General features: G+C 35.2%; 5 protein-coding genes across 6 annotated transcripts; 2 read left to right on the forward strand and 3 right to left on the reverse strand.

The window, feature by feature from the left end:
• Positions 1-2348: 2348 nt before the first annotated feature.
• On the forward strand, positions 2349-4395 carry LOC131017191 (uncharacterized). 2 transcript variants are annotated; one of them, XM_057945927.1, is made up of 5 exons: positions 2360-2508; positions 2888-2972; positions 3192-3273; positions 3770-3817; positions 3862-4395. In XM_057945927.1, exons 1-4 carry the CDS (start codon positions 2432-2434, stop codon positions 3802-3804), a joined length of 279 nt encoding a protein of 92 aa, XP_057801910.1. In that variant the 5' UTR covers positions 2360-2431; the 3' UTR covers positions 3805-3817; positions 3862-4395. The 2 variants fall into 2 exon arrangements, with proteins under 2 accessions (XP_057801911.1, XP_057801910.1); XM_057945928.1 differs by having other exon boundaries at positions 2349-2508; positions 3770-4395.
• A 1820-nt stretch (positions 4396-6215) lies between these two features.
• Positions 6216-6992, forward strand: LOC131018195 (F-box protein At3g07870-like). Its single transcript, XM_057946919.1, has one exon. The coding sequence runs from the start codon at positions 6216-6218 to the stop codon at positions 6990-6992; it is 777 nt and encodes a 258-aa protein (XP_057802902.1).
• Positions 6993-13345: 6353 nt separating this feature from the next.
• Positions 13346-14754, reverse strand: LOC131018196 (uncharacterized). The gene is made up of 8 exons (XM_057946920.1): positions 14744-14754; positions 14468-14595; positions 14304-14382; positions 14091-14220; positions 13857-14020; positions 13656-13776; positions 13391-13581; positions 13346-13349 (listed from the first exon to the last, which is right to left on the reverse strand). The coding sequence occupies exons 1-8, from the start codon at positions 14752-14754 to the stop codon at positions 13346-13348; spliced, it is 828 nt and encodes a 275-aa protein (XP_057802903.1).
• LOC131017193 (replication factor A protein 1-like) lies at positions 14538-15399 on the reverse strand. The gene is made up of 2 exons (XM_057945929.1): positions 15244-15399; positions 14538-15149 (listed from the first exon to the last, which is right to left on the reverse strand). Exons 1-2 carry the CDS (start codon positions 15388-15390, stop codon positions 14871-14873), a joined length of 426 nt encoding a protein of 141 aa, XP_057801912.1. The 5' UTR covers positions 15391-15399; the 3' UTR covers positions 14538-14870.
• Positions 15400-15668: 269 nt separating this feature from the next.
• On the reverse strand, positions 15669-23661 carry LOC131018197 (uncharacterized). The gene is made up of 9 exons (XM_057946921.1): positions 23531-23661; positions 21631-22327; positions 21464-21528; positions 21194-21334; positions 20994-21071; positions 20807-20878; positions 20605-20718; positions 19350-20303; positions 15669-18997 (listed from the first exon to the last, which is right to left on the reverse strand). Exons 3-9 carry the CDS (start codon positions 21495-21497, stop codon positions 15669-15671), a joined length of 4722 nt encoding a protein of 1573 aa, XP_057802904.1. The 5' UTR covers positions 21498-21528; positions 21631-22327; positions 23531-23661.
• Between the last annotated feature and the right edge of the window lie 1207 nt (positions 23662-24868).

The following is a 24868-nucleotide window of genomic DNA, read 5'->3' on the forward strand; positions in this document are numbered from 1 at the left end:
AATTGGGCAGAATGTGCCCTACCTGCACATTACTGCCCGCGCCTCCCTCCTTTCTGTCTTCGTCTCTGTCGCCGTCGTCGTCGATCGCCGCCAGGTAAGTCTCCCTCCCTTTTGTCTCTCTCTCTCTCTCTCTCCTGGTCACTCTCTCTCTATTCTGTCCAGCCACCACCGCAGCCGCGCTACCCCCTCAACCGTCGCGCCACCCCCGATCACCGTACGCTCTCGCCAATTTTATTTATTTATTTACTATTATTCTTCATAGATAAATTTGCTAGATTAAATATGAATAAGTAAATTTTAATTAATTTATAGTATGATTAAGTATGAATTTGTTAGATTAAATATGATTAAGTATGAATTTGTTAAATTAATTTATTTATTTTAGATAAATTAGTTAGATTAAGTATGATTAAGTATGAATAAGTAAATTTGTTAGATAAGTATATTTATTGTTATAAATTTGAATAAGTATGTTGATAAGTGTTTAAGTATATGCTAGTATGTGTTTAAGATAAAATGATTACATATATGCTACTATATTGTGGGATAGATTTAATCAATTTCTTAAGGATCTTCTCCCTTTAGATAGAAATTGACTACTTCTTACGGATCTTCTCCTAACAAATGATTGCTTTTAATTTGATTATTATTTTTTTTATTGCTTATTTTATATTGTATTGCTTGAACAATTAGGAGTCGGGTAGACCTAGTAAATTAGAACCATTGTGGTTAACATAGCTGCTGGTAGAGTCGAGTACTTGGTAGTTATGATAGTGGAGTTATGTTGCTGAAATTTCGTTTGATTAAAGTAATTTATGATATTTTATTTATTTATTTTCAATTAGAATTTACAAGAATGAGTGATTATCGTCTGTGGATGCATGCAAGATACAATGGTCGTTCTGCATTTGAAACGGGACTTGAGGGTTTCCTTGAATATGCGATAAATCAAATGGCTTACACACATGGAGTAGGTAATATTAGGTGTTCGTGTAGAAAGTGTCAACACGAGGCTTGTTTATCTGTGTCTACAGTCAGATAACATGTTACTAGGCGTGAGTTTGTCCACAATTACATAACATGGGTTTATCATGAGCAAGCACCAGTGTATAGGCCGCCAGAATCTATTAAAATGGATGAGGATGATAAGTCATACAATAACTACGCAAGGATGGTGTATGATCATACTGGTTCTAGTAATATTGAATATCCTCCAAATCTCAAGGAGTCGCCCAATCCTGTCGCTCAACAAATTTATAACATGCTGAACTCAGCTGATAATCCATTATACCCAGCCTGTGATACTTACTCACAGTTATCCTTTATGACACAATTCATGAACATAAAGGTTGAAAACCACATGTCAGAGAGATGTTTCAATCAGTCGTCTTTGCTATTTCAAAAGGCTTTACCGAAGGATAACAACTGTCCCGACGACTTCTATAGTGCGAAGAGAAATTTGTGCGGTTTGAGTTTGCCAGTAGAGAAGATCGATTGGTGTGTGGCGAAGCTGTCGTTTGAGCTTCGTGCAAATAAATTTATCATGTGCCTACAACTAAGTTAGCTAGCAGTAAGTCCAGAGTCGACTCCATATGGAACTGAGTGGAAGAAAGCTAATGAAATGTCTACAAAATACATAAAATGTGGATTACATTTATAATCACTCGAAAAAAATATATCAATGTGGGCCACCTCAACAAAATCTGGCCCAAATTCCTCTTAAAGAAATTTCTAACAAACCCTTAAAGAAAAGCCCAAACAAAACAAGCGAATACAGAAAGCAAAGAGCGGCAAATCTGCTGCTTCTCTGAGCTCTTCTCCGTTTGCGCCACCGCCACCTGCAAAGAGGAATTCCGTCTCTCTCTCTCTCTCTAAGGAAAAGAATAAAATGAAGGAGAGTGAAGAAGAGAATTTCGTGACGCCGGCGCTTACTTCTCGTCCCCCGATAAAGCCATATACGCCTCTCTCACTGGATTCCGCTCTCTCACTCCTGCCTCTCCCGACTCCGACGACCCGGTAATCAAATGCCATTAATTTTTATTGGATGGGTGGGGGTGGGTGGTAGTGGGTTAGCGGCAAAAGAGGTCGGGTCGGACCGGACCCATAACAAACGGGTCGGGTCGGATCTGGACCCGTCAGGTTTAGGGTCTAAATGGGTCGGGTCTAGAACCAGAACCAGAACCATTGCTTATAGCTCAACGGGTAATGAACGGTTCTGGTTCTGGTCCGGATAAAACCCACCCATTGACATCCCTAGTTCTATTCTATATGCATTCCACGAGTTTATAGGCTGAATCCATTTGTTAAGCGCTTTGGTTTTAGAAAGCGATCATAGTTAAGAAGAGGTTGCTGATTGCAAGTTGTGCAAACTTGAGACGGTTCTGATTATGCTTATGTTTATTCCTTGTCCTTGTGACAGGTTACGAAGGTGATGGCTAAAATGGCTTCCGCAGATATAGTATGTGTAGGGCCCAAGTCCGTACGAGAAAAATTCACGGGCATCATTAGGTATGTGAAATAACTTTTACTCTTTTAGGCATTGTTGGCTTTTCTCTCGACTAATTGTGATTGAGACCTTTTCTCAATTCTACCCCGGTTCATCCGGCCTATGTGACAATTGGTCAACTTGAAGCAAAAATGGCGGGGATAGGGCACAAAAAAGTATCTCTCAAAATAAACTTCTGGGGTAAAGGCGCAGGCCAAAGGCACGGGATAATTTATTTACTCGAAAGAAGACAGTTTATGCATGATATCTTCAGTGCGATTTTTTCACTTTTCAATTACTGGCATTGCTTTTATTTGAGTGCTATGGATGATGAGTACCTTGTCTTGGAATCACTGAAAGAAGTCCGAGGGTGTTTGTCACTAATTTTTAAACATACGACAGGCAACAAGATGTCAGAGCGACGGAGATTGACAAAGTAGAAATGCACTCCTCTTTCCGTCCTGGCGACATAGTCAAAGCTTTAGTTGTATCCTCCATACCAGACCAACATATTTATTTTTCGATAAATGATGACACTTTTATATGCAAAACCTTTGTTAGATCAAATCTACACGTGTTACTCTCTGTTTTTCTCGATCCCAATCTTTGAAATGGTTTAAAATTCAGTCTACCAATTGAGTTGATACACTGATTTTATTATTTGATGTCATTGTTATGTTATCCTTAATGTTTCTCCCTTGAAAAGCTGTCCCTTGGTGATGCTCGAGCTTATTATTTGTCGACTGCAAAAAATGAACTTGGTGTTGTTTCAGCAGAAAATGTTGCAGGTACAAACTTCTCTCTCTGTTTATGCTATTGAAACTTGCTCACTTGGCTACCTTTGCAGCTACGTGTTTCATCAATTAATAATTGTGGATGACTTCCAATTATTAAGTATAATTTACTTTTCTTCGTATAATATCACCAGCCTTTGTCGTTATAGCCTCTCTAAGGAACATATAGACGGGAGGCTGAAATTGTTCTTTTCGTCTCAACTTGCTTTCAATGCAAAAAGAAGCTTATGTTGTTTATTATTTTGATTACTAATTTATCTCTAGCTTATTAGTTAATAGTATTATTTAGTTGGGTTATATTATTAATCCCGTGGGTTAGGCCTATTATGCTTAGGAGTCTTAATTAGTAAGTAGTCTTAATTTTGACAGCTTGTAAAACAATTCTAATAACCTCGTTCTTGGTTTTCCATTTAGTTCAAATCTTCCATTTCTCGTGCTCGTTTAAGCATCTTTTGTTTGGCCTTAGATCATGCATTTTAAACTTGTGTAGGTGCAACAATGGTTCCTAGATGCAGTGCCCTCTAACAGGTCAAACTGAGCATAGAAAAGTCGCGAAGATCGACGTCGTCTGAAAATAGGATCCCAAATTGGGAAATTGGTGGATGGGCTTTGGTGATAGCACCTTAGTGGGCTACTGGCCCACCGAGCTATTCACCCATCTAACGGGCCGGGCCACGATGGTCGAGTGCAGCGGCGAGGTCGTGAATTCCCGGGGCAACGACCAACACACGTCGACCCAAATGGGCTTGGGCCATTGCGTGGAAGCTGGGTTCGGTAAAGCAAGCTATTTTCGTAACCTAGAGATCGTTGACTCCGACAATAGTCTAAGATCGGCCCAAGATATATCAACTTTGGCCGAGAGCACGAATTGTTACTACATCAAGAAAAAGCCCGCAGTGCCCGTAATCATAAGGCATCCGGCCCAGCCCGAAGTCCGAATTCTTTTTCTAGTTTACTAAGATTTGTAGAATTGGTGCTATTTCCAATTCCGACCATGTTTTTGCTCGTTTCGATTTTCAAGTTTTGTATGTGTTTGTGGGGAAGGAAGTGTATTAGATAAGCATAAAACAGGTAAGGAAATAGTTATATTTTATTTGGAAAAAGGTAATTATTAATCGTATAAAGTGTGGTTTTGTATTTCTTTACTTGGTGTGATCGGTTTCTACTTTCGGATAAGTTCATTTGTTGGCAAGACTTAACATGCCCTACTATTTTATATGGGGGTTTGTTTTTAGTTTGATGGATTAGACAAGATATATAGTTTTATAGACAAAACTTAATTTTATAATGCGTTGTTTGGCTAAGCTTATAAGCTCCAATATCTTATAAAATATTTGAAGAATTTATAATAGGATTATTAGCGTCTAAATACACAAACTTTGGGGATAGTTTGGTTTTGCACGTGAACTTTGAAAGGTGTAAGAAAATACATGAACTTTATTGTTGTAGTAATTTTGCCACAAATTCAATTTTTACACAAATTAAAGCTTATGTGTGGCAAGTCAAAATATCGACGTTTACTCATTGGACGTTTTAAAAAATAGCATCGTATAAGACATCTCTAAAGGATATTGTATAAGATATCTCTAAACCTCTAAATCGTAGGATTTTTATAGAGTTTGAACATCTAGAAATTGAATTTTTGATAAAATTGCTACAATATTAAAGTTCATGTATTTTTTACACATTTCAAAGTTCATATACAAAACCAAACTACTCCCAAAATTGGTGTATTTAGGCGCTAATAACCTTTTATAATATGTAGTTTCTCATTAGCTTATAAGTTGTCTAAATGTTTGGATAATTGAGCTTATAAACTAAATAGAGAAAATCCTTATTAGAGAGAAAATCGAAGAGAGATGAACTTAGTAGGGTAACAAATCATAGTTGTATAGTTTTTGTAAACTGATTATTGCATACTCCTTTTGTCCACAATATCGTTTCCACTTTTACTATTTTGGTCTGTCCACAATATCATTTCCACTTCCATTTATAATAGTAAGGTCCACAAACTCCACTTGCAACAATAGTGAGACCCAAGCTCCACTCACAACAATATTCAATACTATCAACATACTATTCGCTACTTTCTTAAAACTCGTGTCGTCCACAAAGTGGAAACGATATTGTGGACGAAGGGAGTATAATATTATGAAAAAATATGTTAGGATATAGAAATTTATGCTTTTGAAAATTTATAAGTTGTTGAAACTTATTTTTATAACTAAAGTTGTTTAGAAGCTTATTTTGTCAAACAATTTGAAGGCCTTATAAACTGTTTTAAAAAGCTTATAAGCTCGACCAAACACCTCTTAGACTCGAAACAATGTCGCTTATATAATTAGTCTGGCCTTATAAGTCTTGGTATCCCTTTATAACAAAATCAATTTCGAACTAATTCAATATTGAGCAATCTCAGGTCATTTAATCATGATAATGAGATGTAGTTTTTTTTTTTGGGTGGGGGGAATTAGACCATGAGATGTAGTTGATAAAACAGTGATTTATAGTTTATCTTTTAGTTATAAATTATTATCTAATTAGAAATTTTATATTTTATATAATAAATATGAGTATTAAACTAGTAAAATATGGATTTACATTGAAATAATGGTTGACAATATCTAACCCTTGTGAAATAGTAAAACTCTATTCCAATTATAACTCTGCAACCAATACCCTTTATCTTAAATACCTCAAACCCTCGAAAGCCACTGCCGCCGCCAGCTATGGAGACCCCAAACACTCGCCGATATCTCCATCTCCCCCAAGAACTCACCGAAGAAATACTGTCAAGACTTGCAGTGAAATCTCTCCTGAGATTCAGGTGCGTTTCGAGGTCATGGCGCTCTTTGATTGACAGAAAACGATTCATCAAAACCCACCTCCAAAATGCATCCCAAAACACTGCTTTTTCCCATCACAGGCTCATTAATATGGAGTCCGTCCGTATAGTGGGGTGCTGTAATGGGCTGGTCTGCTGCTGCATTGATCTCAGGAGAGGGCGTTTCTTACTATGGAATCCTGCCACCAGAATCTCCATGGAATTACCACAATTGGTATTAGAGAATAGAGACTGGCCCTCGTCCATATCCGGATTCGGTTGGAATGAATCGAGCGGTGCATACAAGGTGTTTGTGGTTTTGCGTAGCAGTAGAAAGTTTATGGGTAGAGTTTATAGTTCAAACACAAATTCATGGAAAACAGTCGAGTTTTTTGATATCGGTTTGATACATAGTAAGGCGCATTTTGTGAGTGGAAAGCTTCATTGGCTTCACATTAAGAATACAGATGAGACGGATAATTATGAAATTGCTACATTTGATTTGAAGAAGGAGGAGTTTGGAGTGATGAAGCTTCCACGTGGCGCAAAATCAGTGCGCTTGGGCGTGAACGAGGGTCGCCTTACCATGATATTAGAAAAGAAGAGAACAGACTTTGATGTGTGGGTAATGAAGCAGGATTGTTGGGTGAAAGTGAGGGATGGTGTTGTTTATGAGCCTTGTGAAATTCTTCCATCCGTAGCCCCATTTTGCGCAGTCGACGAGGTGGAGATTCGGCTAGTTCGAGGGTCGAATTTTAAGCTCTACGATCAAGCACGAGATGATGTGCATTCGCAGATGAAGAAAATTAGAGATTCCTTGCAAACGCATCTCTACATCGAAAGTTTAGTCTCTCCGGTCCCCGACAAGAATCTGTGCCGAGCGATTTGATTGCAGGTTACTCTCTTCATAAAAGTATAAATAAAATTCTATCAGAATAGTTTGAAGTAGTAGGCTTTGTAGGAAGAAAATATTCGAAAGAATCTTTAGTCTTTAATTTCTTATATATTTCATTGGGCAGTTTACTTTGGCAGCTGATACTTTTTTAGATTGATGAAGAAAAAGAATTCTTATGAGTGTATTTCTTTTTAGTTCATATTAACCTCATTTATCCCAAGAAAAAAATTATGTCACGATTAAGATCGGAATTCGGTTAAGTAAGGCAATATCAACTAGCAATATTTGATAATTGTGCTCTAGTTCTATTTACTTTCTACTATATGGCGCATATATAAGACTAGAAATTCTGCACCGCATAGGACGCCCGTGAATTATGGAAATGACACTATCATGTTACATAAATGACACTAGTTTGTTTTACAAATGACATTATATGAAAATAACACTATCGTTTTATATAAATAACACTATTATCAATTTTTTTTAAAAAAAATACTATTATGTTCTACAAATGATACTATATGAAAATGACACTAATACTATTATAAAGAACACTTTCATGTTCTACAAAGAACACTAATAATACTGAAGTGCTTAACAAAAATGTCAGTTGCTTTAATCGACAACAGCTTTGTCGTCTCCAACCCTTTCACACTCTCGTTCAGACACAGAAGCATCCCAGCTGCCGGAAAACACGTTTCCATATGGACCATATCCTGTCGGTCGAGGGAGTAACGAGGGACAAGGGGCGAAGCCGACTGCTTAATTGGGACTGTCGCTGCTCGTCGGTCAAGTAGAAGGGCTGGCGGCGATGGCGGTGGTACTGTAGCCTGCTGTCGCTCGACCGGGAGAGAGAGACGCAGAAGGCAGCAATGCTGCTGTGGTCATGGCCGCCCATAACTTTTTAATGATTCGGCCGAGAGAAGGGGCAGAAACCGTAGAGTTTTAGTGATTCTTTTTTTTTTTTTTTTTTTTTTTTTTTTTTTTTTTTAAGCGGGTTGTGGGTATTAGAATCTGGGTACACTTGAGTGTACAAGAGATTTTGTGCATCAAATCCGGTAGACGTCTTCTTGAAAATATGCCAAATTTCTAATAAAAGTGGGTCTAAGATTTTTTGCTCAAGATCCAGATCCGAAAATTGTAGGAATAACCCAGATCCGATCCAGATCCAACGGGTCCATCTTTTATAAGGTCTAGATCCTAAAAAAAGGATCTAGATCCGCGGATCTGAAACGGGTCCAGAATCCATTGCCATCCCTAGGTTCACGTCCTTCAAGATGGAAATGTCTAAATATACAACTACAAATTCCAAACTAAAAAATAGAATTTAAATAGAAATAAATTGTAGAGTTTCGCAACAACATAAAACCTACCTTAATTACGGAATAACTAGTCCCAATAATGAATTACTAATAAAAAGAAATTGTGACCAATAATTAATTAAAAGTTAAGTACTGAAAAAAATTAATGTTATTACAAAAATTAATTGAATATTAATTACTCCCTCCGTCCGCCAAAATTATGTAAAATTGCTTGGGCACGAGATTTAATAAAATTGGTGATGATTTTGATGTAGTGGAGAAAGGGTCCCACCACTTTATGAGATGTGTGGTTGAGATTGAATTTTGAGTGGGTTTTTTGTAAATAAAGAGTGTTAGTAAGAATAAAATATTAAAGAGGATGGTGGGACCATTGCCATAAAAGGAAAGTGACATAATCTTGGCGGACGCCAAATATAGTAATTTTTACATAATCTTGGCGGACGGAGGGAGTAGTAATTAACAAACAAACCGAATCACTCTCTAATTCTGAAACCTCGAAATAAATACAAAAACCTAAATCCCTAAAAAATATATCGAAGTTTGGGTATGGAGATCAGAAAAAGTAGTCGAAAATCTCTCCATCTTCCCGAAGAAACCATTGAAGAAATACTATCCAGACTTGCGGTGAATTCACTTTTGAAGTTCAGGTGCGTTTCGAAATCATGGGGCTCTTTAATTGATAGCCAACGTTTCATCAAAACCCATCATCAAAATTCAATTAAAAACCCATCTTTCCCCCAACAAAGGCTCATTTTAAAGAACTATTTGTTTGATTATTTTAATGATTGGCCTGTGCAATGTTCTCTGCTGTCGGTTATGAGTGAGCCAGCAAATCCTACCTCTTTATCTCCTTTAGCTGCTCCAACGAATATTGGTACATTACTGATGCGATTTCTAATTGTGGGGTGCTATAATGGGCTGCTCTGCATTCTCGACAAACCAAGTGAAATTCACCCGAACAGTCGTTCAAGTTTCATCATTTAACAAGTCGTTCAAGTTTGGGTTATGAAGGAGTCTTGGGAGAAAGTGGTGACTCTTTCTCATCTTGTTGAGCTTCTTCAACCAGCACCATTGGTGGAGGGTCCAAACGTTGAGATTTTGGTAAATTTTGTATCCACTTTGTTGGTTTTTGATCGCCATGATAATGTGTTCCGTTGTCCCAAGGTTTGTTGCGATTACCGTTCAACTCATGTCTATGTTGAAAGTTTAGTCTCGCCAGAAGATTTATGAAAGATGGAAATAAAGTCTGGTATTGTAGCCTTTTTTGAGAATTGAAGCTTTTTTGCTTTCTCTCCATATATATATATATATAGTTTATAGAACTTGTGTTCACATCTTGGACTGAATAATTCAATGTCTCTATACAAAAAAAAAAACATAGTGGATATTCTCTTATCTGATGTGATTATTTCTCGATCTAGTCTGAATTGTCATATCAATTAACAAGGAGTTTAATGGCTTTTATTGATGACCAAACTGAGTTTAATTTCATATTAAGTTGCTTTAATTTCTAGATAGAAATTTTAGGTTTACGTTTCCTATAGAATATTTCCCTAAAAGTTTAATCTTTCAAGTGTTGAGAATGAAGTGAGAATAAAAATTGGGTTATGGTTAATTTCTCAAGCCTCTTTTGCATTTTTCATTACTTTTGGCATTTGACTATGAATTGAGCAACTTGGCTGTTTGATTTATATACATGTATCTCCCACATAGTATACTTCTCTTGATATAATTATGCAATTACTATTTTTAACATTAAAGTATCTTTTACATTTTCATATGGGGTTATTGCCGAAAAATACATGTAGTTTGTCAATTTTCTGGTTTATAACATGACTTTATAATTTGACCCGAAAAAACATCAATTTTCAATTTAATCGCAATTATAACATGACTTTATAGTTTGACAAGAAAATACACCAAGTTTCAATTTATTCTCAATTATAACACGACCTTATTTAGATTATTTTTCATCATAGATGTATTAATATTTATTGTATTTATATTAAATTGTTATGTATAAAATATTGTTAATTGATTGATTATTTTTTGTAAAAATCAAGTTAGATGATTAATTATTTCATAATAATTATTTCATAATATATATATATATATAGACACACACACACACACACACACATATATATACATATATATATATATATATAGGGAGAGGTTCAGAAAAGAACCATAAATAAAAGAAGACCGGAGAACCATTTTCAGCCATTCGATCATCAAGATCTATGGTGGATGCATCATCTTGTTGGATGAATGCAGATCCTGGGTTCGAATCCTGAAGGGAACATTTTTTTAATTTTTTTGAGTGCATTAATTTTAACAGCGGATGCATTAATTTTTATAGTGAATGCATTAGATTTGATGGTTCTCCCGTTCTCACAAATAATGTAGTTCTCTCTAGAACCACACCCTATATATATATATATATATATATATATATATATATATATATATATATATATATACTAGAAATTCTGCACCGCGTAGGACGCGGTGTTTCCATAATTGCTCCGTGAATTATGGGACCAATAACACTGCTGGTCGAATCATTTTTAAGTGTTAACATATTATACTATGACTTATAGGTCACAATTGTAATACAGTTAGGAGTATTTAATTTGTATAGCTAGGAGCAACAATCTACACAACATAATTTATATATAAACTATTCAAGTATCCTTTCAGACATTACGCGTTATATATACATATCACATTAAACAAAAACTGCATCGAGGCATATACAATGTACATACAAAAGGTAACCTCAAAATGCTAGTAGAGCCAAAAGTCATAGCTAGATAATTGTACAAAGTACATACAAAAGTTTCTTCAAAGTCTCATAAAATCTGTCACTTCATTAGTCCAATATTCTTCGCCTGATTGTTCTGCCACTCCTTGACTTGAGTGTTGGTGTTTGTGGAACTCTTTTGCCTAAAAGTTGATGATAATATTAATAAAATTAGTTAATGACATACATAATGTATTTGCACAATATCCTATATCGTTGATGATTTGATTTACAACTATTAACACCATTGTCTCATGTAGAATACTAACCTTTGTTATGCTCGACAACCACTTCAGTAAGTTGGTGGGATGGATCAGATATGCTATTAGACTTCATTTTCTTCGCGTTCTTTGCTGATAATGTTGCACAGAAACCCCCATCAATCATACAAGAACACATTTCAAAGATTAAGTGTTTATGTAATGACAATAGTTTTTCTCTAGTATTTCAGTTTTGTACCCTTAGTTACTTGTTTGTCCTTAGCTTGAGTTATTTTAGTCTTCTTTGATGTTTCTTCCACAAGGTCCTGTTTCTCTTGGTATAGTGTCCCTAAATGATTGAGTTAATATTGTTAACAACGAAGAATAATAGAAACAAAAGTTTATCTAATTGGTTGAATAATTACCTGCCAAAGGTAGACATGACTGCATATGAGAATCTTCGACAATTTTTCCATCGGTTGCTCTCGCCACAAATTCATCTACAAATAAAGTTCCTTAATTATATTTGTATACGTTTTATAAGTTGTTGGAGCTAAGCAAGTAACTGGCACACATGTGTATTGGTTCAGATTTCATGGTAATTACACAATAGTAACAAGTGGTAGTTCAAAACATGAATAGAATAAACATAGACGATATCAATTTAAAATTAGAATGTTTAGATGCACATGTTTAAGGATCTTTGATCTTCATGTTCACCTGACTTTATGGCCTCATGCTAATGTTTTTAACTTTCTTTTTTTATTTTTGAAATTTCTAACAATGACACAATAATATTTCATCATTTGCTGGATATAAATTCTAACTATTACGTGATAGAGGCATATCCAAATGTGCATCATCAAAATTCTCAGGTGTATCAACATCCTCTAACATTACAAAACCAATATAATATTGTTAGATCAATCATTATTCTTATATTAGTTATACAATTTCTCTATTGCAATAAAAAGTAAAACACTCACTACTCATGGAAAAGAATATAAAAGGTTTCACCAACATCTGTTCAAAGTGATAAGAAGAATCCTCATTTTCAGTAAGCCATGATTATCATTTTCTGGTGGAAAACATATCATGAAAATCTTTAGCAAAATGCACTTAATCGTTTAATAATAATTGGATACTTGAATCTTCATCAGAAAGATCAAAGTGCACGACTTTTTTTCTTCTGCTAACAAATCTTCTTTTGATTTTTCCAATGTTACCTGATATAGTATATGAATTGAACCCGATTTCTTAGATGAATAAAATATGAAAATTAAATCTAGAAAATTTCTTATTGGGTGCGTGCATTTTTTCATCACATACACTTTTGTTATTATATATGTAAAAAATCAAATACACGTCGAACCAAGATTCTTTGAAAATAAATTTCTAAATTTTGGTGACACACCTCTTTCAGCCGATTCCACTACGCAATTCAGACTATCATTTCTTGAATCATCGGATAGAACAATAGAGCAAATTTTCTTTTTACCTCTGAAGACTTCTGTGATGGAGAAGCAATATAGTTATATTAAATGAATTTGCAATTAATATCAAGTATCTATTTATAACAGTGGATGTGATACCTGATATTGGTTTATCATCATCAGAAGAAAGACTATCTTCAAATGAGCTTCCAATTGTGTCTGTTGTTGCAAAATTATATAATTATTATCTTTTCAAGCAAGAATAGCATATCATAATCATTTTCACCTTTGATATATTCAACATGGCTTTCTTGGGACATTTTCCCCTTGCCTTTAGCTTTGGCAGCATCCTTTGCTCGAATGTCTTCATCATTATCTATATTAATTACAACAATCATCATTACAAAAAATCACAATAAATTTTAACTTAATTTAACTAAAATGTTTAAATTTAATTACAACAAATATTAATTGGTTGCTATCACAAAATTAGTTGGAAATATTTCACCTAATGACTCGGGAAAAACCAATTGTCTCGTCGCACTTTTTAGCACCCCTGGAGAATAAAATACTTAAATTATTATCATCTTAATTTAATAATACATAGAATAGAAGAAAAAAATTATACAAACCTTGCTCCAGATGAGCTTCAGGTTCAATGCTACTTTTCTCAGATGGTATTGCACCATCATCTTGTAAAATCTCAATAGCATCCGCAGTGAAAGTACAAACATCTTTAAATATTCGACTTTTTAACTTTAAGAGTAAGACAATATTGCATAGGCGTTGCCTAAGAAAATCCACCTGCGTTATGGGTCCCTATAATTTTAAAAGGGTATTATTCATTTTTGTAAATGTGATAACAATCGATCATTGTATAGTAGAATACTCACCTGATTTTGTTTTTTATAAAACTCGGAAGGATCTAGGTCAAGAAGTTTTTGAGCTTCTTTCCCCAAAAAAGTGACTTCCACTTGTCCAGACGCATCAAAGACCATGAGACTAAATCTGAAGCTATTGTAAAATCAAGTGTTCAATATACACACTTGTACAAATCTATATAAATTAAGAAAAGAGATATTATAGATTAGCACCTTCGATTTGCTATTCTCATGTTCTTGCATGGAGTTGAGTAACACATGAACTCCGTACCATATGATGCAACTGTCTTTGTGGAACATATTGGACAACCAATGTAAAAGTAGTCTTGGTATTCATTTTCCAATCTTGCTTTAACTTTTACATTAAAGTATGTATTCTGGAAAAGAAATTAAAAAAAAAATGTTAAATTCATGTTACTTGTGCAAGTACAATATAAAGTAAGTCACCTCTTGATTCTGCAACATTTGTTCCACTTTAGTAATCTGCAAAGGTTGCTTGGGTGAGCGCAACACTTTCTTTTCAAAAAAACCACCAGTTTGTATTAAGATGTTAATGGCCTCTTCATTCTCTTGCTTCCTGTTTATGATAATTATAAGCAAGTTAAGAACAAAAATATCCACATGATAAGGTTCTTAATTGTTATACAAATTATACAATACCATCTCTCTAGTTCAATTAGTATTTCATTCTCAAAGCCATCCAAGACAATTGACTGAGCATTGGTGGTCAGACTCAATCCTGAACATTAAAAACAAACCATCATTGGTTGTGCCTAACAATTTATGTATGTATAATTTATCTCACCAAGTAAAATCATGCATACCGTAATATGGCACGACTGAAAAATTCAACAACAACAACAATGGTATCCTATTCGAAATAGGTTCCAATTTAGCATAGATCTCATCGGATACAGAATCTTCCCAAAATGTCACCACAAACGATTCCAGCCTACATTTCCATGTAATATGTTACTTTAAACTAAACTAAACATATGTAAAGAAATACAAAAATATAAACTCATCGTGTATCTAACATACTCTGTATCTATAGCAGCATACTCACGAATGACTTTACCCTGTCCTTTGACTGTGACTACCCGAGGTTCATGGGTAGCAATAATGACACAAGCAGTATCTAAGTAAGAGAAGAAAATGATTAATTAACATTGCTAAAATAAATATAGAAATATCATTCACAAATCTTCAATAACTAAGTTGCTTAGCTTAACTGATCAATGTCTTTGTTGAGAGGAATTTGTGGAACTCGCAACTTGGAGTTGTTCTAAAACTTAGTCCCCCGGCAGGTATAGAATCATTTGGTTCTTCCTTCACCGAAGTATCTTTTCTGAACGTCCATTGGTAATTACATGTCACAATTGGATTCCTGTATTGCTTTGGATCAGAAACATAAGCTCCTTTCACCATGTAAACATTACCCTCTTGAAGCACATGTTTGAACCTATCTATATTATCATGGAATATCACAGCATCAAGAGTGTGGCCCTAAAAAGAACAAAAAAATTAATATATGCCACTTTTTATAGGTAAGAAAAACTCACTACAACAACTTAAATGTAAGTGATACTCATTAACTTACCAAGCCATCACCCAAGATTAGTTTCTGAAATTTATTAGGATTATTGTTAGCTTGCTTAGCTCCTAGCTTCTTGATCACTCTCACCTTGCATTTCCATTCCTTCATTCCTGGGAGAATCTCATTCATTGGGATCAAACGCTCTTCCATCTCTTTTGACAACCTAATTGGATCATGGCAGTAAGTAACAAAAGCATTTTAATTACAAAACAAACAATAACAGTTAGATCAAATAAACAGATTCAAATATATATTTTTTATAGTACAAATTCAAGCAAAATAGTAATCTTAACTAATTGGAATTCAATATTATAAGATCCTAAATGTTTCACTAATTCTATCCTATACTCTATTTCAAACTAAGACTACCCCAAAAAAGAGTACACCCTTATAAATACATGCCTTCTACAAAGTACCCAAACTTATCATCATGTCGCCGCTTGCAAAATTTCAGTGTACACAACATTTCTTGTTTCACATGTTGAATCCATATCAGCAACTGGCGGTCGAATCAGGAATTTTATTGAACTTGATGTTCTGACCCTTGATAAAGCAACATATAGCTGTCCATGTGAAAAAACAGGATGAGGCAAATAAACACCAACACGATCCAATGTTTGGCCTTGAGATTTGTTGATGCTGATAGCAAAACACAATCTTAGCGGAAACTGCAGCCTCTTAAAAGTAATTGGACATATGTGTGTATCATCCAACTCCAATGGAATCCTTGGAATTAAAACATATTCACCAGAATGGGTCCCCACAACAATGACTGCTCCAATCACGTGCCTACCAAGATCACGCACAATTAAACGTGTTCCATTACACAACCCCTCCAATGGATTTAAGTTGCGAAGTAACATAACAGGACAATTAACCTTTAATTTAAGAACATGTGGTGGCAATGAACCAACACTAATTGCATTCATATAATCTTGATAGTATTGTTGCTGACTTGGATCGTTTGCATAATCCGTGCTAACATATTCAACCATGTTGCCTGGGAATTTTCCAATCAATGATTCGTTAATTTCCCCCATACATTCATTTTTAGGAGTTAAAATAGCGGTATTTATAAGGCTCGAAGAACCGCTAGAATATGCATCAAATGATGGAAATATTTCTTTGACCAGTGTGTCAAGAGGCGAATCTGAACCATGGTAAGAAAGGCACATATCATCAGGAAGATTAATATAATCGTCATGAACATTTGGCTCTATGCCTTCACCAACCCTCAATAACAAATCTGTAAAAACAGGATCCTCCATTGCCCGCATATTCTGTGTCAAATGAATTTTTCGAATAAGAAGCCATATGGATGAAAATACCAAACAAGCATCCACTATCTCTTCACGAGAACCCCTTCGAACAATCGGTATAGTTTGCCTGAAATCTCCACCAAGAACAACTGTTTTCCCACCAAACAATAACTGGTTTTCCATCAAATCTTGCAACAATAAATTTAAAGCTTCAACTGCCTTTCGATTTGCCATCGATGCCTCATCCCATAATATTAGCTTGGCTGCAATTATTAACTTTACAGGCGCAGTATTCTTGCTTATCGAGCATGACATAGATTCATCTAAATTTAACGGAATTTTAAATCTAGAATGAGCTGTTCGACCATTTGGTAACAAAGAAGCTGCAACACCAGATGAAGCAACTGCAAGTGCAATGTCACCGGTTGAACGAACAGTGGCCAAGATTGCCTTATATAAAAATGTCTTTCCAGTGCCACCAGGACCATCAATGAAAAAGCCTGAGCCAATTGGTGAAGCAAGACTGGACATTATCTCAAGATAAGCAAAGCGTTGTCTTTCATTAAAACGACCCACCGAAGCTAAATCAAATTCTGCAACTGGCATATTAATTTCAGCTGCAAATTCACGACTATTTATCTCTTCACGAGTCAACCCAACTATATAATCGACCACAGAGTACTCATCGATCCCATGACCCATCATTTGCAAAAAAGAATCAATGGACCGTAGAGATAATCGATAACCCTCTACATGGTCTAATAGATAATCCCGCATTATATCAGCAGATAAAGCATCTCTAAATTCAATCCACAGATTTTTGGGATCAGAAGGGGAATTAAAAACAAGTATAATCGCAAATAATTTCCGCAGAGCAGACGGCATTTGATAAGTTGCAGCTTCGTGAATCGCATGCCTAACATCGTTGTCAGAATCCAACAAGCCTCTATCAAGAGCTGCCTCCCGAAAAGACAAAAACAATACTCCAGTTGATGTTCTCAAATCTTCAAAAGATGTTGGAGCCCTAACATGATTCAACAAAAGCCTTAGATAAAAACGCTCCACTTCTGTAATATTGACAGAGACAAGTCTACCAATTGTCCCTAACCTAGAGCGCGGTGTCCACCTCATATTTTGTAAGCTCCATACAAAATGTTCAACAAATTCCCGATACAATAAATTTAGTGCTGCAACTTCAACAAATTTATTCATCTCAAAAAACTCTGTAAGTTGTGTCCTGTTAGCACGATCAGAATCTACAATTTTCGGAAGAGATTGGTTGGCCGCGAAGAAAACCTGTTGATACCCCGACAAATGCACGTGTAATTGCAAAACTGATGGATACATATCAAAAATATCAAATCCATAAATTCGCCACATAGCTTCCGGAGCACAAAGCCACCGTGACTTTTGAAAATCAGAAATCTCATCTATTGGCTCTGTAGATTCAACATCAACAATATTGTATGCTATTTGATCATTACCCTTACAAACATATTTGTAAAGATACTTCACTGATCTAATATCCGTACAAACTTGGACATTAATATGGCAATCAAACTTTGCCAACAAATAAGCATTATAAGGGACCACCCATCTGTTATCCAACCACTTGCCACGCACCAAAACCTTTTTTCCATCATCTCTACGCCTGTAGTCAGGGTATGAGTCCAACCGATGTTCAGTGTTTAACTTAAACTCTTTAGGATAATAACTTCTACATTTTTCCCCTATCATGCATGCATTCTTTGGGTTGAGTTCACCACATGGCCCATGCATCATATGATTAATAACACAAGAATGTAGATGTGGAGTCAGGTCAAGATCTGGAATCTCAGCAGATACAAATCGATCATAAGCCTCAGTTGAAGTCACCTTATATCGTGGTTGTAATATTATCAACCAATGAACATGTGGAAGGCCTCTTTTCTGAAATTCAATCACATAAAAATAAGCTGCAACTACCCCAAACAAAGAGTCTTTTACAATTTCCTTTTTTAGTTCCTCATTTTTTTCCCTGAAAACTCTTGCATACAAATCAGCTCTATTATGACTCTTCTCAACAGGAAATAATTCACTTTGAATTTCCACCCACTTTGGATTACAAGTCATTGTGAGAAAAATATCTGGGCGTCCAAATTTCGCGACAAGTGCCAGCGCATTCATGTAGCGACAACGTAGATCACGCGGGCCACCTATAAAGGTCTTAAGAAGAAGAACACGCTTACCAACAGATTTTGCACTAATAACACCATTAGATGTTATACTCTCAACTATCCCTTGATACGATTCAGCCCTCATTTCAAACTTTAACTGATTATGACGAAAAAAATCTAATCTTTGTGTCTCGATCTTAACATAAGTATCAATCTGAAACTGTTGAATTACTCGACCAGTTCTAAGGATATTTGTTATATCGTCGGTGCGTATTTGAAACAGATAGCAATAATATTCTCTCATAGCAACACATGAAGGAGTTTTGAAATTCCTCAACAAATCTGCATGGAATGATAGATAAGTCCTTATCAAAAAGTAGAACAAACAATATAAAACACAAAATTATCAATAAATATTCCTATTAATTGATTCATGCACCAACCTTTTTTCATCAACAACAAAAAAACTATTGTTCTATAAAAAAAAGTCAGCCTAAATAACTCCCATATAAGCAACAAAATTTTCTAGTATATTAATATAAGCACAAAGACATAATACTAAGTTAATAATGAAATCAATGCAACACATCATAGAATGCAAAAAATAATATGAAAAATATAGTAGTAGAGAAACATAAACCACATTGCAGAAGACCTAACAAATGAACATACATCAAAACGATTAAACACGTACTATTTTGTTCGGCAACAAGTAGGGTGTCAGCTTCTTCGTGCATATGCGGATCAACAGTATTATTTTCATGATCTTCAGTATTTTGTTCAGTTTGGTCCAAATTCAAATCAACGTTGTCAATAGTTTTGGGTATTCCAGCATACCAACCTGGCTCGCCATACGGAAAGATTAGACAGTACTGGAGAAGATCATAGCATCCATAGTAATAGTGCACATAGCGAACACCACCTGGTCTTAGGTTGACCCTAATATCACGAGGTTGTTCCATAGATGTTCCCACACCCTCGTTCCAAACTGCAGCAACATGGTCAACTACTGGAAGATTATAAACACGTTGGTCAAGTTTAGGATTGGCACGCAACACTATAGCATAACTATCCAGGTCATCCTTGTTTTGCAAATTGGTGAAGAAATTATGGTATGGATTATTAGTCAAGATGTTCACCAACAATGAAACTATAACACGGTCTAATCCTTCAGATTGAGATACACGATTATCCAACTCTCTCTCAGTGCCATAGAAATATAACTGCAAATGCCTCGGCACACCATCCTTGGGTGTTAGTTCATGGATATAATGCCGAACAATACCCTGCACTTTGAAGGTGTAAACCCCTTTGTTAGCTTTAGCCAAAGCTTCATCATAAGTCATCTTAATAGATGTGAATGCCAAAGAATTATTATATGTCCTGCAACGCCGACGGAACTCGACCCCCAAAGTTGTCATATCATTTACATAGAGGTTCCATAACTCATCTGGCATTTTGGGCAACTGCATCTTTATTTTACCTGATGCACAACAGAAGGCGGGAGGTTCATTAGCGAATCGAATAGCTTTACAATGCTGACAAGGGTCTTTATGCGGTAGTTCATAAGCCTTATTGGGTATTTCAATTAATCTTCTGAACATCTCAATATCTTTTTGCATAACCGAGCGTGAAGTTGATGTGCGGCCTAATTATGCAATAATGAAAAAAAAAAATCAGAAGTGAGCAATATGCTTATCAAAATTATAATAAAAAAATTAAATAAACAACAAGAAACATAAAAAAGAATGAAAGCCTTTGATTGAGAATAATTTTAGCATTCTCCTTGAAAAATCTGACTATCCATTTTGAGCAAAAGGCACATTAATTTACAGACAAGCAATATGGAAAAATTTTACATCATCCAATCTGTACCACTAATATTCATTATAAACAAAGGTGCAACTGTTAATAATTTAATAAGGTAATCAACATACATAAACACATACGTTTTGAGCGCCTTTGTCCACAAGAAGCTTTAGATAAACATTTAGACCGTGAAACATTAACATTATTAGACAAAGGCCGTTGCGTCACATCGGAACCCAATCGGCGCAAGCAGCCTGCGGAACCATCAAAATGCAAGAGTAGTTACAAAGTCAAGATAAGTAAATAAACAATAACACTAAATAAAATTAATTATAACAATACCATTTGACAATATGGAACAAGGGATCGCATTTGTTGGGCCAAAGAAAACTTGACCACTTTTAGAAGAAGAGCCTAGCAAATGAAAACAAAACGATTGTTAATACAAAACACATCAATTTTTCAAATATATGCTAAATTCTTAAAAGCTTTAAAGAAATTTCAAACAAATACAAGAAAAATCATAAACCTGTCACTTGCGAGAGTGGAACACTCCCATCAGTGTCAACAACGAGAACACGCCTCTTTCTTTTTTGTGAAGTCTCATCTGAAAATTACGAACCATAGTCAATAAAAAAAAGTAATAGCAACATCACTTGCTAAGCAAGGCCACATAATGTCAAATTAAATTGTGCAAAATCTAGACACAATCCAACAAATATTCTGCACCTCGCAAACTTCTCGACTCAGTAGTTGGAGCATGCGAACACTCAGGGTCAAAGATAATTGGCATAGCCATATCAGTTACAGACGGAGGAGGTAAACTAAAAAATAAACGTCTTGAAGCTGTCACAGGGCCGTCTGAGCCATCTGAACACAAACATAATATTAAATTTGTTTCAAAACAAATAAAAGCAACAAAGAATTGGAAAGTAATACAAATGAATTACAAAAAAAAACACACACACACATAGAGACATAGAATCAATAGTAAGTAACCTTCCGTTGAAAGCACACGTCTTCTTTTTGCCATAATAAAATATCTGAAAAATGCGGTCAATGTCCTGACACATGAGAAGTCAGTTATTTAGCTGGTGATATAAAATATGAAAAGAAAATGAAACTCAAAAATACTATTATGAAATCAAAGTAGGGCAGCGACTCACCGAAGCTGCAATAAATGGATGGAAGTGTTCCAGCACAGAAATTTGATGGGAGCAAACACGAGTGGACCCCGAGGGGACCCGTCGAAAACCAGAAATCGAAAATAATAATCCCGTATAGCAAAAAGTAACAAATCCTTAAAAAACCTAGAGGCTAAAAGCAATAACCCAATCTGCTCCTAATCCTAGAATAATGAACCCCATTCTCTAAACTTCAAACCAATAACTACAACAGAAACATTGCGATATGACTTTTAAAAAGATCACAACACAAAAAAAAAATAATGGAACAAAACAAAGCGCACCGTTGAATTTGGAGAGGTGGAATAGCTTTCTTGGAGTAGAAACAAAAAGGGAGAAAAAACACAAAATTAGAGAGTAAAAAAAATGTTGGAGATCATAAGTGGGTGTGTTAATGATGAATCAACTATAGTTTTATACATTTAATTCTCAAGAACTATAGTTCTATATTTATGATGGTGCATTAGTACATAATATGTGGGTGTGTTGAAAAAAATGATGTTTCATAGGCAAGCTCAAGTTGTTTATACTTTTTAACATTGAGCCTAAAAACTAATACATTTTAATTTACTGCGATTTGAAGACATAAGAGAGAAAATCCATGTTGTGGAGACTTACTCAAGTGTCAGAGAATACTCACTACTCTTGAAGAAGTGAATGTCAATAAACGAGCATGTGTCTGATAATAATTTAGATAAAAAAATTAGAATGAATATTCAAATTACACATAGAAAAAAAAAAAAAGGAAATCATATTAATACTATTCTATATAAAAATTAGTCCCCATGAAAAAATAAGAATGTAAAAGTTTCATCAAAATCCTACTTATTTACTGTATTTAAATTGTAATTTTCAAATAAGACAACAAAAATAAATCCACATTCAAATTAATTTGAAAGAAAAATGCATTGAAGCTTGTCCAACCATACATTATTAAATCAGTTATATTCAATTAATCAATTAAAATAAGTTTAAATTAAAACTCTAGGCCCATGCCTCCAATCATATTTCATGACCATCACGTGCACTCATGAGCAAGCCCAACCATACATTATTATTATCAATTAAAAATAGAGCCCTAGTCAAAATCCACACAATTAATATACTCCATATGCGTTCTCTCTTATGCATACTTGCACCCACAATTTCCTCTCTATACCCTGTAACTCTTTCGGTCTCTCTACTCTCTCTCTCACCTTCATCTCTCTCTTTACTTCACATTTGCAATAAAGAGTATATCTCAACCCCAAAGCCCTCTTCTTCTTCTTTTTCCCCTTTTTTCTTAATTTCCAATGAATAACCAGAAAAATAGCTTGTTCTCTCGTAGACCTCACTGTCTTCCCCATCGTCGACCCACTCTTCTCACCTTGGCCCGACTATGAACAGCTAAGATAGCCGCTGCTGATGCCGATGCCGACGCCGGCCAGTACTCTGAACGCAGACAACGACACAAGAAACTGCCAGAACTCAGCTAAAGCTGATGCCGGTGCCGACGCCGACACCGGCCAATACTCTCAAAACAGTGAACAACGACACAAGAAACTGATCCACAAATCAGCTAAAACTCAGCCAAGACTCTCTGTTCCCGATCGGTACTCTCAAAGCAAACAACAAAGCAAGAAACCCAGCCACAAGACTCGCCGACACCGGCCAATACTCTCAAAACAGAGAACAACGACACAAGAAACTGATCCACAAATCAGCTAAAACTCAGCCAAGACTCTCTGTTCCCGATCGGTACTCTCAAAGCAAACAACAAAGCAACAAACCCAGGCACAAGACTCTAATTCGATTTTGTTATGGTGAGCTTTGTTTTTTGTAAAAATTCTAGGGTTATTTAAAAAATTAATGATAAAAAGCAGGGTGCAGAAATCAAACTCACCTCCTTGTTTTGTTGGTATAATGGATTTGTCTAGTGTGATCTTTTGTTGGATTAAGATCAGATTTTTCACTTTCACCGGGCAAAGATTCTACAGGAAATCTCTCTCTTTTTCTTGCGAAACTGTAAACATAGAAAGTAAAAAGTGAAAAACGAAAATGTGCAGAGGAGATAAAGAAAAACAGATATTTTTTTGTTGTTTTTGCAAAAAACCCACGAATGAAAAAAAAATTACCAAAATACCATGGGGCACTATTTTTTCTACAGTATACTATTCCTATCAACAGTAGCCAAGTTCTCTCTTATTAAGATTGTTAAATATAGGGGGCGGTTATTCAATAAACCACACTTAGCATATAACTTAAGAACTTCTTTGGACCGTAGATCTCGCTTGGTTAGACGGCTGGGATTACATCTAAGAGCATTTTATAATTCAATTAATTAAAACATCTAATTCACTCTTAAAATGACATAAGGGTATAAATGGTATAGGCCTTTTGACTTTTCATATATCAATCATAACACCTCCGATTTTGGCGTCCGAATCTTCACCCAATTTATGATTTGATTTGGATTGAAAACACAAGATTTCTTGTAGAAAATTGCAGCGGCGACACAAGTGAGGCGACGAAGGCTCAAATCCTAGGGTTCCTTCGATTCTCCGGCTAGTTCGTCCGTGCAATTATAGCAACTGAACTTAGGAATGGAGAGAACTAAACGTAATCGACAAGGTTAGATTTAATTTTATAGATCATCTGTGTTGTTCTTTCGATTTGTGTGAGATTAACCTAATCTCCTTAACCTTTGTGGTGTGTTCTTATAGTTGTACTAACATGAATTAATGTATGTTGGGTACTAAATTTTTTTTGTGGTACTGTTTTTGTGGTCTCTAAGTGAATTTGTCATCACTTGTGCATGAATTTTTTAATATTGAGTATATCACTATGTTGCTGAAATATGTTGTTGTCTGCTTTAAGAATGGGGTTTAATATAAAATTTTGTTGCTGAACCTTTTGATGTGTATCTTTTGCTGTTTATTTTCGGTTCATGTTGTAGTTATTAATTATTCACACGCATTACAGTGATGGTATTGTTTATTGCGTGGATCAAAATTTATGTTGAGTTCGTGTGACGAAATTGGGAATAACAGTTGGGTCTATGTTGTGGCATGAACTGCGACAATCTTGTTGGGTATACTGTATTGCTGATTTATATCTATGCTTTTCTCTTGGTTTTTCTTAAACAATTTTTTATATATATATATATTTTTTGTGATTAATTTGTCAAGTTTCAACCCTATTTTAAAAATTGGATATGTGTAGCTAGTGGTAGAGATAAGGA

Source organism: Salvia miltiorrhiza, chromosome 3 (assembly GCF_028751815.1).
Source record: "Salvia miltiorrhiza cultivar Shanhuang (shh) chromosome 3, IMPLAD_Smil_shh, whole genome shotgun sequence".
NCBI lineage: Eukaryota > Viridiplantae > Streptophyta > Magnoliopsida > Lamiales > Lamiaceae > Salvia > Salvia miltiorrhiza.

What these genes read in the sequence shown, in the direction of transcription:
- LOC131017191 (XM_057945928.1), top strand. Translation starts at nt 2,432, where the DNA reads ATGGCTAAAATGGCTTCCGCAGATATAGTATGTGTAGGGCCCAAGTCC. An exon ending in AAATTCACGGGCATCATTAG is followed by an intron (nt 2,509 to 2,887) that starts GTATGTGAAATA and finishes AACATACGACAG; the next exon opens with GCAACAAGATGTCAGAGCGA. An exon ending in ACATAGTCAAAGCTTTAGTT is followed by an intron (nt 2,973 to 3,191) that starts GTATCCTCCATA and finishes TCCCTTGAAAAG; the next exon opens with CTGTCCCTTGGTGATGCTCG.
- LOC131017193 (XM_057945929.1), bottom strand. Translation starts at nt 15,390, where the DNA reads ATGGAAGAGCGTTTGATCCCAATGAATGAGATTCTCCCAGGAATGAAG. An exon ending in TAATCTTGGGTGATGGCTTG is followed by an intron (nt 15,150 to 15,243) that starts GTAAGTTAATGA and finishes TGTTCTTTTTAG; the next exon opens with GGCCACACTCTTGATGCTGT.
- LOC131018195 (XM_057946919.1), top strand. Translation starts at nt 6,216, where the DNA reads ATGGAGTCCGTCCGTATAGTGGGGTGCTGTAATGGGCTGGTCTGCTGC.
- LOC131018196 (XM_057946920.1), bottom strand. An exon ending in TTCAGTCGTGCCATATTACG is followed by an intron (nt 14,383 to 14,467) that starts GTATGCATGATT and finishes TTTAATGTTCAG; the next exon opens with GATTGAGTCTGACCACCAAT. An exon ending in TTTATAAAAAACAAAATCAG is followed by an intron (nt 13,582 to 13,655) that starts GTGAGTATTCTA and finishes TTAAAATTATAG; the next exon opens with GGACCCATAACGCAGGTGGA.
- LOC131018197 (XM_057946921.1), bottom strand. Translation starts at nt 21,497, where the DNA reads ATGGCAAAAAGAAGACGTGTGCTTTCAACGGAAG. An exon ending in TGGACAAAGGCGCTCAAAAC is followed by an intron (nt 20,304 to 20,604) that starts GTATGTGTTTAT and finishes TTGCATAATTAG; the next exon opens with GCCGCACATCAACTTCACGC. An exon ending in ACTTGTTGCCGAACAAAATA is followed by an intron (nt 18,998 to 19,349) that starts GTACGTGTTTAA and finishes CATTCCATGCAG; the next exon opens with ATTTGTTGAGGAATTTCAAA.